General features: G+C 37.2%; 2 protein-coding genes across 2 annotated transcripts; both read right to left on the reverse strand.

Annotated features, from left to right (window-relative positions):
- Positions 1-300: 300 nt before the first annotated feature.
- Positions 301-3,535, reverse strand: LOC123545380 (uncharacterized). The gene is made up of 2 exons (XM_045331701.2): positions 3,421-3,535; positions 301-3,056 (listed from the first exon to the last, which is right to left on the reverse strand). The coding sequence occupies exon 2, from the start codon at positions 1,502-1,504 to the stop codon at positions 710-712; it is 795 nt and encodes a 264-aa protein (XP_045187636.1). The 5' UTR covers positions 1,505-3,056; positions 3,421-3,535; the 3' UTR covers positions 301-709.
- A 1,357-nt stretch (positions 3,536-4,892) lies between these two features.
- LOC123564125 (uncharacterized) lies at positions 4,893-6,524 on the reverse strand. Its single transcript, XM_045357469.2, has 3 exons — positions 6,293-6,524; positions 5,563-5,761; positions 4,893-5,392 (listed from the first exon to the last, which is right to left on the reverse strand). Exons 1-3 carry the CDS (start codon positions 6,522-6,524, stop codon positions 5,260-5,262), a joined length of 564 nt encoding a protein of 187 aa, XP_045213404.1. The 3' UTR covers positions 4,893-5,259.
- Between the last annotated feature and the right edge of the window lie 6,080 nt (positions 6,525-12,604).

Consider the following 12,604-nt stretch of genomic DNA (forward strand, 5'->3'; position numbering starts at 1 on the left):
GTAGTTTGTGTCGGAGGATGGGATTCTAGTACTGGTACTTTCCAGGAACGTTGGTTAGGAAACTACCCGCCTGCACATGACTTGTTGAGAACTGGGGCGTAAACACTCAAACAAACACACAAAAGTACTGGTATACTTTCAAGGAACACTGGTTTAATTAACTGCCGCCGGTACATATTAAACTGAAATACTGTTTAACATATATGCTGGGTTTCTTCACAGTACACACCAACTTCTTGTTAGTAACCAGCAACTACCCTTCTTGAATCACTTGCCTATCAAACAACTGCTGAAAACAGTTTTATCAGACTTTAATAACTGACTACTTCAGAAATTCAAAACACCAGGTCACAAAGACACAGTTCTTCATTTTTTCATAGGGTCGTAATACAATCGGCTTCAGGCCATTCAATTTACACAAGTTACATAATGGAAGGACAGTTTTATAGTTTAACTTTAGGTCTTGATCAATTTCTCCTCCACCATTCCCACACAATGCACATACATCATTTGGCCCTAATGCACTCCCGTAATATGGGATTTCTACAGGTGATGCACATTCACATGGTCTGCAACTGACTGCTAGTTTACTTGAGGGACTTGTAATCGGAGATCCACAAACAAAATCAATTTCACTCAATGCTAGAGCTAAAGACAGTTTGCTTCGTTCTGTTAGCCTTTGCTTGCTGTAGATAACACGAGGTTTTCTTCATTCCACACAAGTGACGATAGCCCGAGCATTCTGGGTTGTGTACAGAGATTTGTCCTGACTATTCCCTGGATTCTGTATGTCATGCTGAGGGGTTCCTTCAGTCTGCAATTCATCACCATGTGTGCTGTCATTCATGGTTTGTCTTTTACTTACACTGGGCCTTGTCTGTTTTGTCTGTTTGTTCAGCTTCAGTGATGGCCTGTAGGCTTCTGAGGTTTCCATTGTTTTTGCGACGTCATACTTGTAGTAATGATCACCTGTCTCATCTAACATTGGATCAGGAAGCCAAGGCATATCTTCTCCAGGAATACAGCAATCTGCATCTTCACATTTCTTTATTTGGAAGATGTAATGGCTTTGACGGCAATGTCTGGACATCCAGTCTGCATACTCTGGAACTTTACTGGTATGAACCTTTTGAAGTTTATCTGTATCCAGTGTAGGAAACAGATCCCGAAGATGCCTCTTTATTACATCGATATCTTCGTATGTCATTGGGTCCACTGCTTGAAACCGTTCATCCTTTAACTTGAGACGTAAGAATCTATTTCTGATGGTTGACTGAACAGGCTCAATTGATTCCTGCCATTGTGTTTTCACTTCTGATTTCTTTGCAGCCATTTCTCTTAGCTGTGCCATAGAATCACACTTTTGGAATTCTTTCTCGGCTTCTTCAGACATTCTCACCCTCTCCAGTGAACAGTTCTGTAGAGCTAAATTCAAAACAGACATTACTCTCTCTGCGGGATTTGTCCAACTGTGCCCAGGGGCACATCTGGCATGAATTAACATGTCTAGATAAGTTCTTTAAATATACAGATATTAGCACATTTGACTGACTCTAAGTTATTCCTTTGGTCTGTTCCTCCATCTGTATACTTCATCATGATCTTCGGCTGTTCATTTCCGAGCATTTAACTTATAGTTCCTGCATGTCTGAACGGACTTGAGGTCTGAAATACAGAGTCATTAGTGACAGTTGTAACAACACCTTGCACAAATGATTTTTCAGCACTGTCCGGAACATTGAATCTCAAATAGACAGAAGGAGTGATTGATGCTTTAGTCATGTCATGATCTAGTGTAGATAATGTTGTGTCTGTTGGTGCAATGGTCTTTTTTCCCCTAACACCTGTGGATACAGGTGCATCAGGCTCACCTACTGGCACTTTAGCCTTGTCATTACAAAATAAGACTACTGGTTTAGCTTCTTTTTGTTCAACAGCCATATGTTTGAAATACTTCAAAATTGCAGAACAGTAATGTTTGTCTTGATGGCTTATGCGGAGCTGCCTTCGCTGCACTTTATACTGAACATTTAACCTACCTGTGAAGCTGAGAGCTCTACGAGTGTATGGGTTTCTAGGAGCAAACTGTAGTCTAACAGAGCTAGGGGATGGTATCGCTGTACCTTCAGGCAACCGCTTTGGTACTCTCTATCAGTTCTTCAACAGAAATCCATTGACTAAGATGTGTTATGTTATGTCGGCGTTCATCTGCTGCTGTAACCTCCTCGATAACTTCTTCAAGTTTGTCAAAGAAAGGCTCAAAAGCCTTTGGTCTACCACTATTCAGTTGCCTTAGATCCTCAACAATTTCTGTGTTTCCCAAGGAAATTAAACGTAACCTTTCCTGCATTTCAGGGTTACTAGATGCTGACCCATCAGATGTTAAATGACTGTATATGAAGTCCCTTACAGCCGGAGTCATGGCTGTGATCAGATTAACTTTCTCCTTAAAGACTCGCTTTTGTGTTCTAGTGTGAACTTCTTCAAGTCTTGACTGAATTTTCTGTAACAAACGAGCTCCCTCTATTAATAACTGTGCTTCTGGTGGATTATTTGAATAAGCAGAAAGTTGTGATTCTTGATCCACCTGGGCAGTAACGAATTACATACACTGGAACAGTCAAATACAAGTGCTCAAAGTATCTTGCTCTCTGTTTTGAGTCTTCAAACTGATGCTCAAGATGTACAGACTCATCAAAAAATACAGGTGACAAATCATCTGCTTCCCTCATAACTTGATCAATATGTGAATATCTGCTTGCAACAAAGTCCACTTTCTTCTTGTGCTCGACAGTAGCATATTCTGATATAGGTTTACATGGGTGAGTTTGTTTCTGATTTTCTGTTTGAGTCTCCAGTTTTTTTCTTTAAGTAGTTCTTGTACGAGTCCATACAATCAGCTAAATCCTTGATGTTCATGAAGGCTTGGTTCCATGCAGGTGTACTTTTACAAACTGGTTTTAACAAAATGCTGTACAGCGCCTGACTATGACTGGCGAGATCTGACTGTGACATCTGTTGACCCTTCATTTTCTTCCTTTTTAAATCGTTGTAACCTGAAAAACAGTGCACATGCCTAAATTTTAAAGGATTACTTTAATATTAATACTATTACAAATGTACAAGCAAGCAGTTTAGAGTATACCCCTTGTGCTGTACTTAAATATATGAGTTGTCTTAGCTGAACATGTTTGTGATTAAATGGTTTTAAATGTTAGGGTCACCTGAGAGCCAAAGTCATCCAAGAATATACCACTTTAAAAATCATAAAAAGGAATATTTTGTGTGAAAATGAACTAAATCCAACAGTGACAATAGCTCTTTTTTTTCAGATAAAAAGTAGATGTAACAGAATGTGTTTCAAACTTGACAACATTTCTAGAACAAAACTTATTCAGGATACAGATTGATACAACTTACCTGAATAACAGCTGAAAACATCTGGAATGTGTTTAACGTCTTGGCTTTGGTGGGCTGTATCATTTATCACTTCATGATGACTTGTTATGTACCACAGCACATTTGTCATGACCTGTTTTTAAAAAAACATCTTTAACAAGGTGTCTGATTTCTTGTCTAGTAAATATTCAGTCCAAAGAATGATTTACAAGATTAGAATACAACTAGTATCAGTCTGACAAATATGTTAGAATAAATTCTGTTAATAGTCAAAGGTGATAACAAAAATTACAAAGGCATTTTTATATAGTGTCATGTCTTGATCACTGAAACAGATCATGAACAAGAGTGCCAAACTGTCACAAAAAAAAACGCCCGTTAAATAGCCAGATTTTACATTGTACTTATACAGTTCAAGGGCAAATAACTGTGAAACCTGTACAGGCTGTATATTTGTTTGAGGTTTTTATGCTGCTTTCAATATTATTTCAGTCATATGGCAGCAGCCTGATATGTAAACTGACGCGTTTCCTGGGTTTCTAACCGGTACACATCAACTCCTTGTTAGTATTAAACCATTGTGCATGCTGACCAGGCTCTTTGCTATTAAATTTTTATCCTGGAATTCCTCAAATAACAATGAAAAGCTCAGAAAAAGCTGTAAAGGACTAAAACGATTTTGAAAATTTAGCAGTACATTTGGTAAAGCTACTTTCCATCTAACATCTACAATCATAGCAAATGAAAGAAGAGCTGTACACCAAAACCACAGATGTTAGTGCATACTTTTAATAGTAAAACTACATTATAGCTATACAGAAATATAGAAACACCAAGGGAGTATATAGGAAGGTGTCTTAAAAGTAAGGTGAAAGAAACATCAAGGAAAGTGAAGTCCATACACCAAATTATATTAAAAGCCATCTATATGTAGTCCAACCAAATATAGTCTTATACAGTCGTTTTCAAATTAGTATATTAAATTTATGAAATGCCAAGAGTTTGTCTTTTTATTTATGTCTGACAATCGCTTGTTGTCAGCATTTGAAATAAATTCTTAATTTATTTTCAAAACAGATTAAAATTTTATACTTTCAAATATTAAATAATTCTTCCCCATGTACAGTTGTATGTAGGTTTAATTTTGAGACCTGTACGCTACATATAAAATTCTGACACTTCATGACATTCAAGATTCAGAACAGCAAGGGTTAGAGATATAATTATTTAGTTTGTGAAAATACTTAATAATGTCATGGCTCTAAAAATATCAATGAGGTGTGAATATAGTATACTTTAAAAATTAATACTAAAAACATAGGAAAGAAATTTTGCTCAAGGAGACTTGGTTTTAATATTTAATATGAAGTTTTCATCTGTGTTGGATTTTATATTTTTTATTCCTATAAAAAATCATTCCGTGTTAGACTGATTTCCTTTCAAAGTATTTTAATACCCATTTTTTGTACCAAAGTATGCCCCCAACAAAAGTATTCAAAAGCACACAAACACTACTTTGTATGATTGATTTTGTGTCACCATGAAGAGCTCAAAAGTCTCAATACACTTCTACCTGGTGACTTCAAGTGTTGTCAACTGAGGTGGTTTATGGTTTACATAAGAACTGAAGCTAAGATGATACCAGGGTGCACAGACACAGATACCAGATAAATCTGGTGGTCTCCTAGCGCAACTGCATGCATAGTTGCTTTACATCTAACTTGCAATTCACCATAAACCTACTTTAAAAGACAATGTGAAATAAAAACATCTATAAAATTGTTTCTTTTGATCGAAAAAAGTCTGACAATGAATACATTTATACCTTTTTTTCAATATTTTAAAATGTTGAACATTAGTTTATACCTGAATAAAGTAAGCTCCATCTGTGGATGCTTGATTAGCTGGCCAGTCTAGCTGTTGGTCTTGAAACTGGCCGACCAAGTCATTGAACAACTCATCCTTCCTGGACAGACCATCTTTCATACCAGAACTGTGAAAGAAGTTTAAGTTTTAATTTTACTTGAACAAATTCCTGTAGCAAAATTGAAAAAAGCTTAACAAGTATGAAGCATTTCAGTGTTGTTTTAACTACATCTGTATTAAATTGAATATAAAAAATATTTATACACTTAAATTTTACCTGTGTCAGATGAAAATTACCTTGAAGTTTTTCTTTTTGTAAACTCTCGTCTGCCACCCGCCATTAATATCTTGAAAGCATCAACTGCCTTGCGATTTGTCTCCTTCAAGATGCCCTCAGCAACACTTTTTTCATCTTCAGCATCTCCACTCGGTATACATGTGAACTCAAGGCACTTTATAGTGAAACGTTCAGTTAAGGTTCCAACAGACATTCCACCTGAAGCAAGACAGACAAAGCCTGACTGACCATATATGTACAAAACGTTTTGCGAAAAATACAGTCACTAGAATGAATTCTTGCTGTGGATTCTCCATCTATCTATCTATCTTCCGTAACCGTCAAACCCTTGGCGGGGAGATACTAGACGTTTTAAATAATACATAGTCATTTAATACCATCACCCCCTACCCCAGTCTAAAATTCTGGATTATTTATATTAAAAGCTGCAATTGGTTGTTCAATGTCTTATTTCTATAAATGCCATCAAAAAACTGACTTTTCATGACTGTCATGCACAGCAGTGTTGTGGTTGCTAATATAATTATGTGTGCGCTGTAACATTTAGTACTGCTTAGTCTAGTTGTGAGATTTAGCGGGTGGGGTATGTAGACGCTGGTGGCTGCCTTAGCTTCCGAAAAGCACATGCAATTCAATACAGATACATATCTTTCTTCAATACAATACTATTTATTAAATTCATTATTAAATATATAAATACTGTCAAATTGATATGTTTTCAATGTATACCTTGTATTTCGAAATTCTCCGTTGTATTAATGTTCGTCTTGCATTTGGCAAGAAACGTTAGAGTTTTCCGATGGTCACCCGTCGCCTGGTGTTCTTCGTGTTCTTCGTAAAAAATATCACTTAGAAGCTTGGTGTGTGGAATGCTTTTAATCACCTTTCGAGTATCCTTTATGTGACGGCATTCTCGAAACGTAACTTCTACAACAGCTGACGGAATTCGGGCCGCCGCCATATTGTTATATTTGATGTTTAGTGTGCGGATAAAGTTTAACATACGGCCCGATTTTTATTTCGCGGCGTCGCAAAAATATGCGGCCCGATTTTACCGCTAAAAAAGTTTAGAGTCGGCGGCAAAAAAATAGGGTAGATCGGGCCACCGGAAACAAACAATTTTTTTTACGCCTGAATGACCTGTGTAAGTGTAGTGAGTTTAATTAAGAATCAAGTGTTACTTCTTTTGCGTTTATACGGGTATAAACCACATTGGGACCTAATCACTCTACACAAAAATGAGTGGCTTGCTTTCCATGAGTTCCAGAAAATCGAAATGTCAGGATTACGATCTTTTTCAATATCTAAATGCAACAGCCAATGTTCAATTGTAATTGGCCTGCCGATAGAAAGACAGTTCCTGTTTTTTTTAACTGTAATATTGTTAAATCCACTATGATCAGTCGTGTCGATTCACTTTAGATCTTTACCGTCTGAAAAATAATTTAATATATAATTCAATGTTCTTAATGAAATTTTGGCGTCCAATTTTGAAACAGTTTTTCAATATAGATAGTTACACACCTCAAGTCACCCCATCACGACTCACCCACCTTTATCAATAATACTTTGAATAGTTCTGAAGTGGTGCACAAGAATAAAAGTACAAAGGATTAATTTGTGACCTTGAACTTTGACATGCTGACCAAGTTCATGTGGTATGCATGTCGTCTTATTGCCACCCACCTACATGCCAAGTTCAAAGTACAGTATGAATAACTATTAAGTTATGCTCTGGACACAAACTATGACGGAAATATTTGACCTTGCTGTAACCTTGACATTCGACGTACCAACCTGGTTCATGCGCTTGAATACTAAGACACAAAATATAAAAGCAATAAAGTGCAGCTTCCGATAAACTGAACTCGTCTTCATTGCATATATATGTAAAAAGTCAACAGTCCCAGACACTGTCAGGAATATTAGGAACTTAGCAAAAAATTTAATCCAACGTTTTCCGTAGAAATAACTACGTTTCAAGAACACAGCCTTTCCAAAAGTGTATGTATGAAGGTATAAATGACCCAGTGGTCACTATCTTTCACATGAAAGTATCATTTCACTTTATTCATAAAATACTGGGAACATAGTCGATGTAGGATGATATTGGGCCTGCGCCTGAAGATAATGCATCTGGCTCAGCACAATTATATGTCATCACAGATAATTCAATGTTAAATAGAAGACCAGATGTTGTAATGAAATTGACGAAGATAAATGCGATCATTTGATGTGGTTAATTGTTTTCCTGGACGTCACGTCGATACCGACCGACTTAATTAAAGACATTTTAACTACCAATTAACCACGTCAGCTGGACGAAAATAGATGCAAGAATATATATGATCCTGCTGATGTGTTCACGTATCAGAAGAAGGCATTTAAAAGACAAAAATAGATGCGAACGACTTGTGTGTCTAGGACAATGATGCAGCAAGTTCTATTTTGGTGACGTGACTTTATTGTCACAAATTGACATACGGGCCTTATTTTATCTGTAGTGTAAATGCAGGTATTGCATCATCTTTTTGTAAATTTTTGAGTTATTGAGGTAAATGTTAGATTTCACGCATGAAATACCTTTAATGTTTTTCTGTATTTCATAACTTAAATTTCCATGTAAATTTCATTAAATTCGGTTCAGTAATAAGAAAGTTGTAGTTAGATTCCCCGGCTATATCGTGAATCCCGTGAAAATGACAATAGTCATAGCACACGGATTATCCGTGAATCCCATGAAATTTAGTATTTGGCGGGACATTACCCTTTAAATAGACTGGACTAGATATGCCTTGCGCACACCACCTTCCGACATTATAGACGAATCTATGTCTGAATTATTTTCTTGCTAGAAATTTATGCTCGATCGAGTTTCTTCCGCCAGACGATTTTACCTGGTGATGTCATAACCCGGAAGTACAATGCCCGAGGTTCACTTGTCTTCACTCGCCTGGATGTGATATTCCCAGCGCAGAGCTTTCGTCCCATGGTTGTGCCGTAAACCGCAAAGACGATGATTTTTGTTATCCTCTGAAGTCAGCTCAGGGATGCAATCACTACCACCATAGGGAGCCAACACGGAATCAACGTATTCACGGTTTAAAGGGACTGGATTTAGAGATAGGTTTTGTTTGTGCTACTTAAAGTTCGCAATTAAATTAAAGAACTGTACCACGTCACGTTAGAATGGAACTATACGAACTTTGTATCTGGTGATACTGAACGTTTATTTTTTTTTCTTATAATCAGTTTTTTTTCTTCATATCATCTATTCATTGTAAATAATCATCTTATGTAAATAAATTTGTAAATATTGTAAAGGGTGTTGATTTGTTCTGATGGTTACTGTCGCCGGTACGGCCTTTCCTGTCACATTGGTGTCAGAATTTGGGATTGGTCGACCAGACACAGTAGCTATTCGAACAGTATTAACACCCATTTAACTGCAGCAATAATTTGTGAAGATTCCTCTTGTTTTGTTCTATTAGTACACATAATAGTTTTATTCATTTTTCAGAGTGTCGTCTTACCTCAGACAAGACAAGGACAGATCCATAGCTTCAGCTAACCAGCTTTAGTGGTCACAGACTGATAGACAGTTGCATACGACACTTGGATTCTGGGGTGAGTTCGTTCCTTTTATTTTTCTTTTGGGTTTATTTTGTGTCAATCTGTGATTAAGCCACCATATATCTGTGCTGAGAGTGACCGCCCTTGGCAAGGAGAGTTATCCTACTCACTCTTACTTGTGCGTTGCCCTACTTCTCCCAGTGATCCTATTATGTATTAGTGTACTGTATACATACTAGATACAGTATTTCTTTTTTAATTTGTGTGTGTTAGCAAGCTTTTTTACTTGCACATACTTTTACCTACTTTTAAGTTTTAGTGCTACACAGTTGTGTTATACCTATACTTTATCTTAGGATAAAACACTTTGATTTATATTTGTTTTATTTGTTACACTAAAGTGTTAACACCAGTTACCGTTGATTGATATTTGATAAGGCTAGGGTATTGTTGCAGCCTACGGTCACTGTACATTGTTGATTGTTGCCTATGCAACCTCGATTGACACATAGTACTGTTGCGCAACTTAGTGTATTATTATTTTAGTGAGGACGTTTTGTGTAGTATATACGTAGTGTATAGTACTTTGTTTTGGCTTCAGTGGTAACTGTAGAGCCTTAGTGTAAACTAGTGTAGTCTAGTATTCCCTCACGATTGTTTAACTAGTGTCTCAGGTTGTTATAGTAGCCGTTGTACTGTAGTGTTATATAGTGTTAACGTAGTGTAATCATTTAAACATGACTAGTGTAGTAGAGTTAACGAAGGTAGGAAAGGAGTTAGGTTATGAAGGAGAGGAGTTACGTAACTTTGTTAAGGAAGAGCAGGCTAGGGAATGTGAGGAAAGACATAGTAGATTAGAGGCAGAGAAAGATAGATTAGAGGCAGAGAAATTAAGAGCAGAGGCAGAGAAAGATAGGTTAGAAAGAGAAAGATAGATAAGAGTTAGAGGCTAGGTTGCAGAAAGAAAAGATAGAATATGAAAAACAAAGTAGTTTAGAAGCAGAGAGATTAAGAGTGGAAGCAGAAAAGAATAGATTAGAAGCAGATAGGGAAAGATTAGGGTTAGAGGCTAGGTTGCAGAAAGAAAAGATAGAATATGAACGACGTAGTAGTTTAGAAGCTGAAAAAGAAAGGTTAGAGTTAGAACGTAAGTTAGAGCTAGATAAGTTAGAATACGGACGTAAGTTAGAACAGGATAAGTTAGATATGGAAAAGGAGAAGTTAATGTTAGCTAGGAAGTTAGAAACAGAGAAGGAGGAAGCAGAAAGTAGGAAATTAGAAACGGAGCATAAGTTTAAGACAGACTTAGAAAAGATGAGTAAGAAAAAAGTAAAGGTTAAGATGTCTCCCTTTGATGAGAAAATTGATTCCATGGATGCGTATTTGAATGTGTACGAAACGTACGCTGTTGCGCAGGATTGGGATAAAGAGATATGGTCACTAAACTTACCGTTCCTTCTAAAGGGTACGGCAAGAGAGGTTTTTGATAGGCTTCCGTTGGAAGATAGGAAGGATTATGATAAACTAAAAGCCGCTTTGCTACGTCAGTTCGAACTCACTGACGATGGCTATAAGAAAAAGTTTAGAACTGAAAGGCCTCGTGATAATGAGACCTTTGTGATGTTTCTAGCCAGAATAAGTAGATATTTAGATAGTTGGCTTAGACCGAGTAAGGTAGAGAAAACGTACGAAGGATTATTAGATTTTATACTTAGGGACCAATATTAGATGTATGTAATAGAGAACTATACCAGAATTTGAGTAGTAAGAGGTTAGTTAAAGCTAAGGATGTAGCAGAAGATGCAGATTTGTTTGCAAAGACTCGTGGAGGTCCCAAGTATGTCGTGAATCGAACCAATAAGGACCGGAACCATAAACCATATGAAATACCTCAGAGACAGTATCCTAGTAGTCGTAATGTAGGCACTAGTAATAGAGGTAGTAGCAATGTTGCTAATAGAGGTAGAGGTTATCAACCCTTTGGTGTACTGAAGTGTACTAATTGTGGTCGTATAGGACATAGCTCATATTACTGTAGGAGTGGAAAGTACGGTAATAGTGCTAATGCAGCAGCAGAGGTAGAGGTAGAGCAGGAAAGTAGTAAAGGGGAGAATAGAAATAGTAAGGAAAATAGAAATAGAGGTAGAGGCCGTGACCGATCTAGGAGTAGAGGTAGAGGAAGAAATAGAGATAGGAGTAAGTCAAGTAGGCCAGAGAGTGGAAATAGTATTATAGAACTAAGTGATGTAGAGGAGTTAGGTATGCTTGGTGTAAGTACATGTCCTACAAAACCCGGTACTTGTAATGGTAGGGATGTAATCGCTATGCGAGATACAGGTTGTACATGTGTGATAGTGAAACGGGACTTAGTAGAAGCAAGTCAGTTTTTAGAGAAAACACGTAGATGTAAGTACATAGATGGGAGTGAACATAGGCTAGATGTAGCTAGAATAGATATTGATTGTCCGTATTTCAAGGGTACAGTAGAGGCGTTGGTTGTAGATAATCCTACCAATGATGTTATAATTGGTAATGTAGAGGGAGCTGTAGAACCTCAGTTTAGTAGCTTAGCGTCAGCAGTAGAAACTAGGGCGCAAGCCAAAGTTAAGAAGCAAGTAAAGCTAAAAGTTCCGTCTCAGATTTTAGATGTATCTAGAGAGGAATTCTTAGAAAAGCAACAGAAAGATAGCACTTTAGATTTGTGTAGAAAGAAGGCTGAGGAAGGTACGATTAAGCAGTGTAGAGGTAAAGGTTCAGTTAGGTTTGAGATTGGGAATAGATTGTTATATAGAGAGTATACCGCCCAGAATTTAGACAGAAGTAGACAGTTGATTGTACCTTAATGTCTTAGAGAAACTATGATGAAAGTTGCACATGATTCGTTACTGTCAGGCCATTTAGGTATAAGGAAAACTAGTGATAGGGTATTAGGCGAATTTTACTGGCCAGGAGTAATGGCGGAGGTTAGGAGGTACTGTCAGTCATGTAGTATTTGTCAACGTACTATAGCTAAGGGTAGAGTAAGTAAAGTTCCGTTAGGAAAAATGCCTTTGATTGATACTCCGTTTAAGAGAGTTGCCGTCGATATCGTTGGTCCGATCGAACCTATGACTGATAGGAAAAACAGATACATTTTGACTATGGTAGATTATGTTACTAGATATCCAGAAGCCATAGCACTACCTAGTATTGAAACTGAGAGAGTAGCAGAGGCATTAGTAGATATGTACAGTAGATTAGGAGTGCCAGAGGAAATGCTTACGGACTGTGGATCGCAGTTTACGTCAGACCTTATGGCAGAAGTTAGTAGATTATTGTCATTAAGGCAGTTAACTACAACACCGTATCACCCTATGTGTAATGGGTTAGTAGAGAAGTTTAACGGTAGTTTGAAGCAAATGTTGAAGCGTATGTGTAGTGAGAGACCTAGAGATTGGGATAGGTATTTGAATGCTATGTTGTTTGCTT

The sequence above is a fragment of the Mercenaria mercenaria genome, chromosome 1, assembly GCF_021730395.1.
Source record: "Mercenaria mercenaria strain notata chromosome 1, MADL_Memer_1, whole genome shotgun sequence".
Lineage (NCBI taxonomy): Eukaryota > Metazoa > Mollusca > Bivalvia > Venerida > Veneridae > Mercenaria > Mercenaria mercenaria.

Coding starts and splice junctions, on each gene's coding strand:
- LOC123545380 (XM_045331701.2), bottom strand. CDS start 1,504: ATGTTAATTCATGCCAGATGTGCCCCTGGGCACAGTTGGACAAATCCC.
- LOC123564125 (XM_045357469.2), bottom strand. CDS start 6,524: ATGGCGGCGGCCCGAATTCCGTCAGCTGTTGTAGAAGTTACGTTTCGA. Junction 5,762..6,292: donor GGAGAATTTCGAAATACAAG/GTATACATTGAA, acceptor GTCTTGCTTCAG/GTGGAATGTCTGTTGGAACC. Junction 5,393..5,562: donor ACAAAAAGAAAAACTTCAAG/GTAATTTTCATC, acceptor CTTCTTTCACAG/TTCTGGTATGAAAGATGGTC.